At 41.4% G+C, this 15,075-nt stretch overlaps 1 protein-coding gene across 1 annotated transcript in view; it reads left to right on the plus strand.

Moving 5' to 3' along the window:
* The first annotated feature begins 1,529 nt into the window (after nt 1-1,529).
* The window catches only part of LOC135543892 (vacuolar protein sorting-associated protein 37B-like), a 35,126-nt gene continuing 21,580 nt past the window's right edge, over nt 1,530-15,075 (plus strand). The window contains exons 1-2 of the mRNA XM_064971208.1: nt 1,530-1,736; nt 9,731-9,902. Of these exons, the coding sequence (XP_064827280.1) occupies nt 1,632-1,736; nt 9,731-9,902 (277 nt within the window). The 5' untranslated portion in view covers nt 1,530-1,631. The remainder of the gene's footprint in view (nt 1,737-9,730; nt 9,903-15,075) is intronic.

A 15,075-nucleotide genomic window follows, 5' to 3' on the forward strand; every position in this document is an offset into this window, starting at 1 on the left:
AACCGGCCTCAACCGCACACCACATGTAACCACCCCAGCCCAGGACATCCACATCTGGCTTCTTCATCGGCAGGATCGTCTGAGACCAGCCAGCCGGACAGCTGATGAAACTGTGGGTTTGCACAACCAAAGAAATTCTGCACAAACTGTCTGTGTGCTTGCCCAAGTCTTCACCAGGGTCTTGACCTGATGGTAGTTTGGCATCGTAATGGTCTTCAGTGGGCAAATGCTCACCTTCGATGGCCACTGGCACGCTGGAGAAGTGTACTCTTCACAGATGAATCCAGGTTTCAACTGTACCGGCCAGATGGCAGACAGCGTGTATGGTGTTGTGTTGGTGAGCGGTTTGCTGTTGTCAACATTGTGGTGCCTCATGGTGGTGGTGGGGTTATGATATGGTCAAGCATAAGCTATGGACAACGAACACAATTGCATTTTATCGATGGCAATTTGGATGCACAGAGATACCGTGACGAGATCCTGAGACCCATTGTTGTGCTATTCATCCGCGTCATCACCTCATGATTCAGCATGATAATGCACGGCCTCATGTCACAAGGATCTGTACACATTTCCTGAAAATGTCCCAGTTCTTCCATGGCCTGCATACTCACCAGAAATGTACCCATTGAGCTTGTTTGGGATGCTCTGGATTGACTTGTACGGCAGCATGCTCCAGTTCCCGCCAATATCCAGCAACTTCACACAACCATTAACATTCACCAGGCCACAATCAACAGCCTGATTAACTCTATGTGAAGGAAATATGTCATGCTGCATGAGGCAAATGGTGGTCACACCAGAAAAGCATCTGTGAACAACAGATGCAGATCTGTCCCAGTCATGTGAAATCCGTAGATTAGGGCCTAATTAATTAATTGCAGTCCATAGATTAGGAATATATGCATATATTTCAATTGAATGATTTCCTTATATGAAATGTAACTCTTTGAAATTGTTGCATGTTGCGTTTAGATTTTTGTTCAGTGTATGAATATCGTTAATATCATTGATTGTATGACGTACAAAACATAGTAGTAGTAATAGTATTGTGTAGTAATAATAGTATTGTGATACTTTATTTATAATTGCAATATTAGGTGGAAATGGTAAAGTTATCTCTGTGTGCATCTAGGCCTTTCTGTATCTGGTTAATTTGTAAACGTATACTGTATACAGGACAGAGAGGTGCCTTCACTGGATGAGAATGTGCAGACTATATTTATTCTATGCAATGGGAATTGCAATGTCTTGAAACTATATGACACTATCATTGCTGAATAGATTAGATTTCATGTGGATGCTGTCCAATACTTGATTTTGCACAAGTAAACGTGAATGTACTGAATTAACAAAGACATGACTGCAACCAGGCTACTGAAAACATATTGTTTGTTGTTGCCTGTTGGTTTTATCGTAGCAGAGGCCTCTTCGACTGTATTACATTCAGTATGACGCCATATATTCCCACCTCCAATCCTGTGCCAGAGACACACAGCTTCCGGTTACAGTCTGGAGCTTGCTCGTTTTTTTCAGCCAAGCTGTTTAGTCTTCGGAGCGCGTGAGAGTGAAAGTGCTTCAACGAAGGGGGTCTGAGGGGAAGAAAGAATCTTAGAACAGATGTGACAGAAATGTCTGGTTTTTGGAACAAGTTTAGCTCTTACTCGATGACGCAGCTCAACGAAATGCTTGAAGATGATGACAAACTTAACAAAATTATTCAAGAAATGGAAGAGGTAAGCCACTGTAACAAATTCACTTGGGTTTCCTGCCGCAATGTTTACATTTACATTTTCAAGCCTTTTGTTTGCCTTTTGCCAGGGTGCAGGGTAGGTAACGAAGCATTTAGTGAATGTCGAGAATTTGCGGATTTATATTGCATACGTTCCAATACATCGTTTTTCAACCTTTGGTGCGTGGACAGATAACGTTACCGTCAATGTCAGGCGTTTAAAACAAATTATATATATTTTATTCTTTGAAGAACTTTTAGAATTTTGCTGTCTAACTCGAAATAGCAAACCTTCCTGGAACTCAACATGCTTTGCCACATTGTTTCCATAAAATAAACAAACACTGTTACTTTGTCAGCGAGTGACAGCAACATAACAATATTGCTGCAGAGAAAATGTATAGTATCCATGCTTCTCTTCTCTTAATCAGCAATACATTTTGGAATAACGTTACTTGCAGATGGATATGGACATGAAAAGAGTAAGAACACTTCCTCTCTGGGAGTGTCAACTGGTATTATGGTTGGTGACGAAGCAAAAATACCTATGTTTACCAAGCTGCAGTAATGACACGACATAGAGTTCAGGAGGTCAGAGTTTCCGTTTATGAAAATTCAATTACAAGACCCAATAAGGGCAGGTGTTCATACATTTAGTTTTGTTTAATTTGGCACAATGTCAAGGTCATGCACCTCCTCACCTGTTTTACAAAAAAAAACATGTTATCTTGTATAACCAGCTGCCATAAGGAACCTTGAATGAGGTTTGGTAACACAATTGGTTATAAAGTCACTGATGACGATAATCATGAAATTGTCAGCTGCTAAATTAACTTTTACTGACAGCTGTGCTGAGTCATTACACTCAGTATGGTAGTTTATTTGTTAGATTATCTTTAATATAGCCTAGTGGTTAGAGCATTGGGCCAGTAACTGAAAGGTTGGTGGATCGAATCCCTGAGCTGACAGGGTAAAAATCTGTTGTTCTGCCCCTGAACAAGGCAGTTAACCCACTGTTCCTAGGTTGTCATTGTAAATAAGATTTTATTCTTAACTGACTTGAACAAGCTGTGAGGGTGAATTTACATAGTTGTTCCTAGACAATTCCATAGATCCATCTGTAGGGGAAAGGACAATTGTGAGGTCTTTAACTGACCTTGCAAATTAATAAAGGAAACCAGCTAGCATTGATTTGCATGTGTCTCGATACCAGAGAACTGCTTTTTATAGTCACAGTTACAATTTTATTCCTCCCTGTATCTGATTCTAGCTGCCAATGGTTTCGTTTTCCTCACGTTGTGGCAGTGGAGTGGAATGATGAAGGGCTTGATATCATAGCTGATTGCTGTAGGTTACTTTCTTCCTCATAAATCTACACACAATATCCCATAATGACAAAGCAAAAACAGGTTTTTAGAATTTTTTTGCAAATGTATAAAAAAACAAACCTTACCTTATGTAAGTATTCAGACTAGGGATGCGTGATATATCGGTGAGCATATCGGAATCAGACAATATTACCGAAAAATGGTGACATTGGCATCGGCCCAATGTCTAGTTTAACGGCAATGTGCAAATCCGATGTCAAAGCTGATGTGCATACGTGTTTAATGTAAGTAGATGATGTAATGACGCCACGAAGAACACAGCGCTACACAGAACAAAAGCAGAAAAATACTAAGCGCACACTTCCAACAAGTTTAAGTTGAGCAGTCATTTGAGAGGCGAAATCCATTAACGCCAAGATAATGGAATTCATTATGCTATGGGCGTCACGACTGACATTTGGACCGGCGAAATCAGCCCCATGGGCATGCCAAGTCTGACTGCACAGTGGGTCGACGGTGATTTCGTACTGAGGAAAGCCGTGTTGCATGCTCAAGAATGTGCTGATGGTCATACCACTGCTGCCATTTCAATGGCATTTGAGAACATGATTGAAACATATACACACTTCTAGCGCCATTCGAACAACTCACTTGAGAAATAAGCTAGTCAACTGCTTCTGCAGCAGACGCGATACCTCTGTCATGGCATTGAAACGCCAGCTCAACTATCACCTGATCAACAAAACTGCTGACACAGACCATGAGGTTAAAACTTACAAAAGTACTCGAGGCTGTGAACAATCGATTGGGTGGTATTCTGTCTGGCGCTTCGTTACTGTGTCACCACCATGCTCTACATATGATAATGGGAGACATAATGTAGGTAAATGCCAACAAAATAACCTTTTGTTCAGTGTGGTGTGTGTGTGTGTAACCTTTTATTTAACAAGGCAAGCCAGTTAAGAACACATTCTTATTTACAGTGATGGCCTTTGAACCAGGGACTGTAGTGACGCCTCTTGCACTGAGATGCAGTTCCTTAGACCGCTGTGTGTGTTAACTATTTAACTGTACCAGAATGCTTTAAAGCCGCAAAAAAAGAGATAACGGTGCGTTATTTGGGGTGGGGGTTTGGCAAGGAAAATATCTGATTTTTGGTATCGGCCAAAAATGTCATATCGGTGCATCCATAATTCAGACTCTTTGCTATGAGCCTTGAAATTGGACGTGATTTGTAAAGGCACACACCTGTCTATTTAGGGTTCCACAGTTGACAGTACATGTCAGAGCTAAAACTAAGCCATGAGGTCAAATGGATTGTCTGTAGAGTGCCAAACTGAGCAATTGGGAGAGAAGGGCCTTTGTCAGGGAGGTGACCAAGAAACCCGATGGTTACTCTGACAGAGCTCCAGAGTTCCTATGTGGAGATGGTTGCCCTTCTGGAATGTTCTCCCATCTATGCAGCACTCCACCAGACAGAAGCCACTCCTCAGTAAAAGCACATGACAGCCCACTTGCAGTTTGCCCAAAACGTACCTAAAGAACTTTCAGACCATGAGAAACAAGATTCTCTGGTTTGATGAAACCAAGATTGAAGTCTTTGGCCTAAATGCCAAGCGTCACATCTAGAGGAAACCTGGCACCACCGCTACGGTGAAGCATGGTGGTGGCAGCATTATGCTGTGGGGATGTTTTTCAGCTGTAGGGACTAAGCGACTAGTGAGGATCGAGGGAAAGCTGAACAGAGCAAAGTACAGAGAGCCTTAAAGAAAACCTGCTCCAGAGCGCTCAGGACCTCAGACTGGGGTGAGAGTTCACCTTCCAACAGGACAACGACCCTAAGCACACAGTCAGGACAACGCCAGAGTGGCGTCAGGACAAGTCTCTGAATGTTCTTGAGTGGCCTGGATCTAACATCTCTGGAGAGACCTAAAAATGGCTGTGCAGCGACGCTCCCCATCCAACCTGACAGAGCTTGAGAAGATCTGCAGAGAAGAATGGGAGAAACTCCCCAAATACATGTGTGCCAAGCTTGTAGCGTCATACCCAAGAAGACCTGAGACTGTAATCGCTAAAGGTGCTTCAACGAAGTACTGAGTAAAGGGTCTGAATAATTATGTAAATGTGATATTTCCTGTTTGTTTTCTTTATACATCTGCAAAAATTTCCAAAACTGTTTTTGCTTTGTCATTATGGTGTATTGTGTGTAGATTGAGGGGGGGTGATTTAATCCATTTTAGAATAAGGCTGTAACATATCAAAATGTGACAAAAGTCAAGGGGTCTGAATACTTTCCCGAATGCCTTCTGTTTTCCCCGCTGTGGTCACATGGATTCGTTAGAAGGGAGTGTGACAAAGAAACACACCTTATGACTGAGAGAAATTCATTCTCAACATACTTCCTTCAGACTGGAATTTGGCATTACCTGATTTGACAGAGTATCTTTTTATTATTAATTGAGATGCTTAGTCTTCAGGTTAAAATGACGTAATTACTTTTAGAAATATTTTAATAGTTGTGTCCTTGACAACGATTATGAAAAAAAATTGGTTGCAGCTCGACTCACGTTGGTTGAGCACCCTCTGCTTCTTTCCTAATTACTTTGAGCAACATTTAATTTAAGAAAGTTCTTTATTGGTGTGTGCGTTGCTTTTTATACAGTTCTTCCGAAGAGTAATAGCATGTGGAAAATGTCCACCCCCCCGTGCAATTAACCTTTTTTACGTATGGCCCCTGTGAGAATATGGTTGATTAGCCCTGACGTACACAATGTAATCTGAGCAGGTACCGTATGTAAGTACACTCGACTGCTCCGGTATGGAAATGCATACCTGTAAATATGGACACTTCTTTTTTTTTTCTTTTCTTTTTTTTTTTAATGCTTCATGCTAGCTAACTAACCACTCTTTTTCACATTTTTAATACACACTCGCACACCTACTCACTCTTTGTATGCAAATGGTGTTCAATAGCTGTGTGTTCCTATCATTTCAAATAACCAGAACAATGTCCAGCCTCTCGCTGGAATCACATGAATCTCTTCTCTATGGCCAACCTTTGTTAATATCATGGCTACATACTGACAGTTCATATTTGTCTGTCAGTCCTGGCATGTGTGTGCCGTGCCAGGAGATATAAACCCCTTGTTCCAAGTTAACAGCAGTGTGTTATCATTTTACTGCACTCTCTAATGGCATGTTTGGATTGTGTGCCTGTGTGCGTGAATGTACATGGCAGTCAGGGACAGACAGGAGCAATAGCTGCCTGACTGGTCTTGGTTAGTGCAGTTGCTGGGTCTGATCAATCTTCAATTTTACACAGCCAGCTAAGAATAGCATATCAAGCAACTAAAGTTCCTTTTCAGCAAATGTAACCGGTAGTATCTCAACACTGGGTGGCGGTTGGCCTAGTTCTCCATCACCACATGATGTGTCCGCTGATTGACTTTGTGTTTTGACATTTCACATGTGAAGTAAATTTGAGATTAAGCTGACTTTGTACAGTCATTCAGCCCCTCTGTGAATTCCTTCCATGATCAGTCAGTCTCAGTAGGCAAATCCTCCCTCTCAATAGAGTGCTGTAGAGCACTGTATTGTCACTTTGAAGTGATTGTGGTTCAAAAGAGAAATGGAAGGAAGGAAAATAACAACCACAGGTATGAGCCAGTGTCATTTGGTTGGGAAACTGTGATTTGCAGATATGTAGCTAGACCTATACCAGGCATGACATTGAGAGATGTAGCCCTCTATATCTTGCTCCCTGTTTGGCTGAGCTCTAGAATAGAATCATCACTTGGACTAAGCTCCAGAGGAGGCACTGAATGAAAACCCTCTGTTTGGGTGTGATGCTGGCTGCTGATGCTGCCTCTGGCCCTCTGAGCTGTGGTCCTGTATTCATAAATCAGGAGTGCTGATCTAGGATTAAGTCCTCCCTTGCCATGCCTTCTTATTTCATAATAACTTTATTATGTTAGTTGGAGGGGTGTCTTAAATGTGAAGAAAAAAGGAATGTATTGTTTGTTTGTGACGATTTTGGTGTTCCCTCTAGTATTTTTCCCTCGGGTACTGTCACTGTGAACAGAGAAAGTGGAGTTTTTCTGAACGCATTTCCTTCCCCCGCAAAATGTGTTTGGTTGGACAGAATAAGCCTGCAGTTATGGATGCTATTTAAGGGCCTACTTTTTTTCGGTGCATGGCATTGGAGTGGCTATTTGAGACGTGGTTCTGTTCTTTGGAAGTTAGTTGTATGGCTTTGGTTGGTCAGCTCAGGACATGGCAGTGCAGTGGCGGAAGCAGTAAAGCACAGTGGTAATAAGTGTATTTAGCCTCTGGCCTTGTCTGAAATGTTGTTTTCTCTCTGTCACCCTCTTAACCCACAGCCCAGCGGCCAAAGCCCACACGGCTGTCTGGTTTCTGTCTTTCTGTTACAAGATAATCTGTCTTGGAAGTAGTGTTCTACATGGTAGGTTAGTTTATGTATTTTCAGAGCTGGGTCACATGATTCTATTCACGCCCAAGCCACTTGCTATTTCTGTCCTTGGAGTAAATGTAGCTTGATGCGACTGTGAATTTGAGTCATGTGGGAAAAGCTCTTGAATAGTTAGTTAGTCATCAGCCACTGTTTAGATTCTTGGCTCAAATTAAACTCCATATTCATATTTTCTTCATGTGACTAATTTGAGTAAAAAAAAATATATATATATTTTTACATAATCCACATTCCGTGGGCTTGTTTTGAGAAGTCACACAGCGGGTTTTGAGTGTTGACAGGACAGGCACAAGATCTGATCCCTACCCATCCTGGTGTTGCCTTCCATTGTGTTTGTGTATCTGCATGTCTTACCATGTGTCTTTATGTGTCATACATAGAATGTATCTCTGTATGTCTTAAAATTGAATTGACAGCGTTTGAACTACTTTGCAGATATGAAACACAGGCAATCAGTCATATCAAATTCCCAAATATCAAGTTCCCAGTTTATGCTACAAAACCAACTTTATACAAGGTTTTAAAAATAGGTTCTATTTGACTCAAAATTCCATGATGTAATGTAAGACATTTTTGGCAGAATAGATGGATACAGTTCAATGCATATAATTCACTAATACATTATTTGGAAGTCCAAAAAATATTGCTATCAGGTTGTAATTCACAGCTGACCTGGTGCATTGTTTGCTGCCTCCACCCATTCAAGATGAGTGGTTTGTTTCAATGACTGAATAGTTTGGACAAAAACTGACAAATGTAACCAAGGCTGGGAATGTCAATACAATCAAACAGCAAGGACCGTGACCACAAGTCAATCATATCATGGCCAATAGGTTAGCGTATCTATTCATTTAGGTCTTTATTTAGCAAGCTTGATTAAAACACTGTTATGTACTTGAGTGAAGACCCAAAAGCGGTTTAACAGAAACAGAGTTCTTTTAATGAAAAAACAGGAATGGCATAGATCCTCTTCCGACGTTGTCAATGGCACAATAGAATACCCGCAGAGAGGGTGACAAATGAAACATAAAGTCCCTCTGATGAATAGCTGGGTAGCGGCGACAGGCTGCAGGTCGCTCTGGGTCGGTGCGGGTCACAGAGGAACGGTGGTAGCTGATCACACGTAGCATATGATGAACTGGACACGGTGCAAACAAAAGATAGTTAGTAGAGTACAGGATGCACCTGCCAGGCAGACTCCGACAGGATAGGACTAGGAGGAAGCAAACGAGACGATAGCTTGCTTCTGGCATGAGAAACACAAACGAGAATCTGACACCGAAAGTAGCAGGAACAGAGAGAGAAATAGAGACCTAATCAGAGGGAAAAAAGGGAACAGGTGGGGAAAGGGTGAACGAGCTAGTTAGGGGAGATGAGGAACAGCTGGAGAAGGAGAGAAAGAGAAGGTAACCTAATAAGACCAGCAGAGAGAGACAGAGTGAAGAGAAAGGACAGGAACAGACATAATAAGACATGACAAACACGAAGCCTACTTTAGCTACCTAGCTCGCTAACTAATGGGAGTTTGTCAGCTTTGTTTGTTCATTGTTTTTTGGTGGCTACAGCTAGAGATGCAGGTGTAATTTGGTAAACTCGCAAGAAATGGGTATCACTTTGCTAGCTAGCTATGTTGAACTTGAATGACTATTATCCACAGTTAGCATGCATATGACTTAGTTGTCAATCAAATGTATTTGGCATCGGACAAATGGGCAGGCAGGCAATTCCCATTCAGTTGTCACTGCCTGTAAACACACAGTCCAGTTCAAAGTGAATGATGGCAGGCCCGTGTGGCAACTAGCTTATTTGCATATATGCCTACTGTAGCTCTGATTGGATATGGCACACCGGTCTGCGTAGGGTCCGGTCCTGGACAAGACTAACAGTTTTTATTAGGTTTTATTTACTGCAGTGTCTATTGATTGTCCGAACGCATGGCCGCTTTCCCACAATATTGCTGTGACATTTAACTTACTCTACGTCATTACCAAACATTCTGTGAATGTATGAAAACGTGAACATGAAGGTGTCTAAGTGCTCGCTTGTCAGAAAGCAGTCATATTCTTCCTGGGGGTGTACTGTATCTGGGGGTGTACTGTATCTGAGCAGATTTCTATAAGATTTCATGTTGCTTAAACACTGTCAGTTTCACTGTGTGTGGGACCTTAATGTGTATTGTAGATGCAGGATGTGCAGCAGATCAAGGAGATGATCCTGGCCAGTAACCGGAGCCTGGCAGAGCAGAATCTTCAACTGCAGCCCAGCCTGGAACACCAGAAGACCCAGCTCACCAAATGCTACGGCTCACTACAGGAGAACTTTGAGGCCTACCAGGTCCACAAGTCCAAACTAGGTAACGCATGTTCACTTGTCTGCAGAATTAGAGTACATTTCATTATACCCTGAGTGTACAAAACCGTAAGAACACCTGCTCTTTCCATGGCAAAGACAAGGGAGGGGGAGGGGGGTTGCGCAACTCCATAAGGGAAGTGCCAAATTCCCCTACTATAGGGGAGGTGCATGCAAGCAGATAAGGACATTTGGCTAGGATGGAATAAATTATATTGTAAAACCTGCAAGAGAGCAAATGTAAACCAGGGGAAAAACTAACCTCCCTTTGCCCCCCCAAAAAAAACATCCTCCCCAAAGCAACAAAAAAAAGTTTGGCAACCCTCCCCTATTTTGGACCACCCCACAGTAAATTGTGATCTGTCCCTTACAATGAAAAAGCAAGGTATTTTTTTGTAAAAATGATGCATGGCCATCATATTTTTAATGTTTATCATAGGAAGAATGTAGCCTGCTACAGTTCCTAATGTTTTACTTAAAGTTAATCTCGCATTTAAGTACCGGAGAAAAGTACAGTGTGAACCCTTGTTACCTGAACTTCTGCATGAATTGGTCATACAATATCAGCTGATCTTCATCTAAGTCACAACAATAGATGAACAGTCTGCTTAAGCTAATAACGCACATAAAATTATACATTTTCATGTCTTTATTGAACACACCGTGTAAACATTCACAGTGCAGGGTGGGAAAAGTATGTGAACCCTTAGATTTAATAACTGGTTGACCCTCCTTTGGCAGCAATAACCTCAACCAAATGGTTTCTGTAGTTGCGGCTCAGACCTGCACAACGGCCAGGAGGAATTTTGGACCATTCCTCTGTACAAAACCGTTTCAGTTCAGCAATATTCTTAGGATGTCTGGTGTGAGTCACCCTCTTGGGGTCAAGCCACAGCATAGGTCGAGGTCAAGATTCTGACTGGGCCACTCCAGAAGGCATATTTTATTCTGTTGAAGACATTCTGTTGTTGATTTACTTCTGTGTTTTGGGTCGTTGTCCTGTTGCATCACCCAACTTCTGTTGAGCTTCAATTGGCGGACAGATTGCCTTACATTCTTCTGCAAAATGTCTTGAACTTGGAAATACATTTTTCCGTCAATGATAGCAAGCTGTCCAGCAAAGCAGCTACAAACCATGATGCTCCCTTCACCATACTTTACAGTTGGGATGAGGTTTTGTGACTTTTTTTTCTCCACACACAGTGTTGTGTGTTTCTTCCAAACAGCTCAACTTTAGTTTAATCTGTCCACAGAATATTTTGCCAGCAGCGTTTTGGAACATCTGACGAACTTCAGACGTGCAGCAATGTTTTATTTTGCAGCAGTGGCTTCTTCCGTGTTGTCCTCCCATGAACACCATTCTTGTTTAGTGTTTTACGTATCGTAGACTCGTAAATGGAGATGTTAGCTAAAGACTTACAGAAATCCCTGGAACATGCTGACACTCCAGGATTCTTCTTCGGCTCATTGAGCTGTGCTGTGCTCTTGCAGTCCTTTGCAGGATGGCTACTCCTAGGGAGAGTAGCAAGAGTGCTGAACTTTCTCCATTTATAAACAATTTGTCTTAATGTGGACTGATGAACATCAAGGCTTTTAGAGATACTTTCCAGGTTTTTGCAAGTCAACAATTCTTAATCTTGGTTCTTCTGAGATCTCTTTTGTTTGAGGCATGGTTCACATCAGGCAATGCTTCTTCTGAATAGCAAACTCAAATTTTGTGTTTTTGTTTTAATAAGGCAGGGCAGCTCTAACCAACATCTCCAGACTCGTCTCATTGATTGGACTCCAAGTTAGCTGACTCCTATTAGCTTTTGGAGAAGTCATTAGCCTAGGGGTTCACATACTTTTTCCAACCTACACTGTGAATTTTTAAATGATGTATACAATATAGACAAGAAAAATACAATTTGTGTGTTATAAGTTTAAGCACACTGTGTCTGTTGTGACTTAGATGAAGATCAGATCTAATTTTATGACCAATTTCATGCAGAAATCCAGATAATTCCAAAGGTTCACATACTTTTTTCTTGCCACTGTAGCTACACATCACTCAGTGTTGTCTGCTGATTGAATAACCGTTTATGAATTCTCACCCGAGTGGAGAAGTGCAACTGAACATTTTTCTGATGCTGAGAAGAAATTACAATAAGAAGCATTTTAGGTCTGCGTTTACAAAACGCAGCATGGTATTTCTTATGTGTTTTATATATGCTTGTTTTGTGATGCATTGGAAAACCTCCCTGGTCTTTGTGGTTGAATCTGGGTTTGATATTCACTGCTCGATTGAGGGGCTTTAAAAATATCTGTATTTGTGGGGTACAGAGATGAGGTAGTTATTCAAAAATCATGCTAAATGCTATTGCACAGAGTGAGTCCATGCAACTTTTTTTATTTTATTTTTTATTTAACCTTTATTTAACCAGGTAGGCTAGTTGAGAACAGGTTCTCATTTGCAACTGCGACCTGGCCAAGATAAAGCATAGCAGTGTGAACAGACAACACAGTTACACATGGAGTAAACAATAAACAAGTCAATAACACAGTAGAAAAAAGAGTCTATATACATTGTGTGCAAAAGGCATGAGGAGGTTGGAAAATGACAATTTTGCAGATTAACACTGGAGTGATAAATGATCAGATGGTCATGTACAGGTAGAGATATTGATGTGCAAAAGAGCCGAAAAGTAAATAAATAAAAACAATATGGGGATGAGGTAGGTAAAATTGGGTGGGCTATTTACCGATAAGACTATGTACAGCTGCAGTGATTGGTTAGCTGCTCAGATAGCAGATGTTTGAAGTTGGTGAGGGAGATAAGTCTCCAACTTCAGCGATTTAAAAAAATAAATAATAATTTATATATATATATATATATTTTTATATATATATATATATATTTATATATATATATATATATATATATATTGTTTAATATTTATTAGTATTTTTACTTATTTATTTTGTTCTTTTTGGATTTTGCAATTCGTTCCAGTCACAAGCAGCAGAGAACTGGAACGAAAGGCGGCCAAATGAGGTGTTGGCTTTAGGGATGATCAGTGAGATACACCTGCTGGAGCGCGTGCTACGGGTGGATGTTGCCATCGTGACCAGTGAACTTATTGTGTGACTTGTTAAGCAAGTTTTTACTCCGGAACTTATTTAGCTTTGCCATAACAAAGGGGTTGAATACTTATTGACTCAAGACATTTTCATTGTTGAAATTTGTATTAGTTAATTCCACTTTGATATTATGGGGTATTGTGTGTGTGTGTATGTATGTATGTAAGCCAGTTACATTTTTTTCAGCAATTATAATTTCAGACCATAAGACAACAAAATTAGCAAAAAGTCAAGGGGTGTGAATACTTTCTGAACACACTAAGTTTAACTTTTAGCTTGATTGCCTGTCTATGCATTTTGTTTATTTTAATTTGTGCTCGCTAGCATATTTAGCTAGCAGCCTCCATGGAAATGTGCTAAATTTGTTAGCGTTCTAGTAATAGATGCCTAATGGGCATATTTGTCCGGGGGTTTTGGTGCCCCTTTGTGTAATAAGCTGGTAATACCGTAAATCATGGATGACAGAAGGACGATATAAAAATCTGTATATCGTCCAACCCTATTAATTGTGATGGCTTAATGGTTTGAAAAGGTTATGCCTATTACTGGATTACCAAATCAGTTGACAACTCACTCTGAACTTTTGAACGTTGTTTACTGTCATGGATAGTTTGAGACGGCAGTTACAATATTTTTCTATTGTTTGTTCTTCCATTGGCACGCAGACCTGACCAGTTTCTCCATTTCCTGATTATTAAATAGTCGCCCTAGTGCATTTGTCATTTTCCTTCCCGCAGTAGCTGATCTCTGCCAGTATTGAGCAGAATACAGCATTGACTTAGATCCCAGCTATACTGCGGTAGGCGAGAATTAGAGAGTAGTGTATACCCCCATAACGGCACACCTTAGCAGCACTTTGTGTGGAGTAAGTAATAAGTTGAGTGTACCTATGACCTGGTATGAAGCAACGGTTGCCAGTGAAGCCACTCTGAACAGCATGCCAACATTTCATTACTTACTTTGTTCTAGTGGGTGAAGTTTAGCACTCACTGATGAAGTTGGTTTAACCTTGTATTCTCCTGTAGTCAAAGCGCCTGGCCTCCTGCCATTTGTTTGTTGAATTCCGAATTCCATTTAGTCAAATGTAGATTTCCCTGTGTGCTGGCTGTCCTAGCAGCAGATGCCTGGGAAGTACAGAGCAGAACAGCACAACTGCATCCCAAATGGCAGCCTATTTTCTATGTAGTAAACTATATATAGGAAATAGGGTGCGTCATTTGGGACGCATCCCATAGCAAAAAAAAAAATCGATGTCTCCAAGCAGAATCAACCCAGTATTGTTTGATTTGTGTGTATCCTTTTGTATACAGTGACTCCCCCACCAATCCTTAAAGGCAATGCCAAAGGGGGTTCTTCAGAAGAGACTCCCAGTCTAGCAGTGAGTGGGAGCCAGGATGACAGTACAGACTGCTCCCCTGCCCCTTATTACAGCAGTCCACAGTGAGCCATTGTGCTGCTGGCCATGTGAGAGCCAAATGGTGCTAGAGGGAGGTAGGGATAGAGAGGGGGAAAGAGCGAGGTAGAAAAGCCAAAAACGCTCCCTCAGACTATCAGTGAAGGCTGGCCTGTATCCATTACAGGCCAGCCTAAATGGCAGTCTCATGATCCCTGGGTCCAAGGGATGGGTGTGTGTGTGTGTGTGTGTTCGTTCCTGTTCCTCGTTGGTTTTTCAGAGGTAGAGAATCATTCCATTGTGTGGAGGAGTGCTGATACTCCTGTGAGTCTGTGTTGTTTGGTTGGGGGGGGGGGTCATTTTGCTGGGGCCTTTGCTGGAGCCATAGTGGGTGGAGAGACGCTTGCTGTGCCAGAAGAGGAGCTTCTATCATCCTGACACCTCAGAATCAACTTTATTTGCCAAGTACATTTACACATACTCAGAATTTTACTTGGTGATATGGTGCTGCTAGTGATAGACAACATTTAGAGACCGAATACAAACAGTGAAGTTTAAGCAAATTTAAACATACATTATATACAACTAGGTAGAGTGAGCATAGAGCTACAGTGCCTTGCGAAAGTATTCGGCCCCCTTGACCTTTGCGACCTTTTGCCACATT

Source organism: Oncorhynchus masou, chromosome 1 (genome assembly GCF_036934945.1).
Source record: "Oncorhynchus masou masou isolate Uvic2021 chromosome 1, UVic_Omas_1.1, whole genome shotgun sequence".
Lineage (NCBI taxonomy): Eukaryota > Metazoa > Chordata > Actinopteri > Salmoniformes > Salmonidae > Oncorhynchus > Oncorhynchus masou.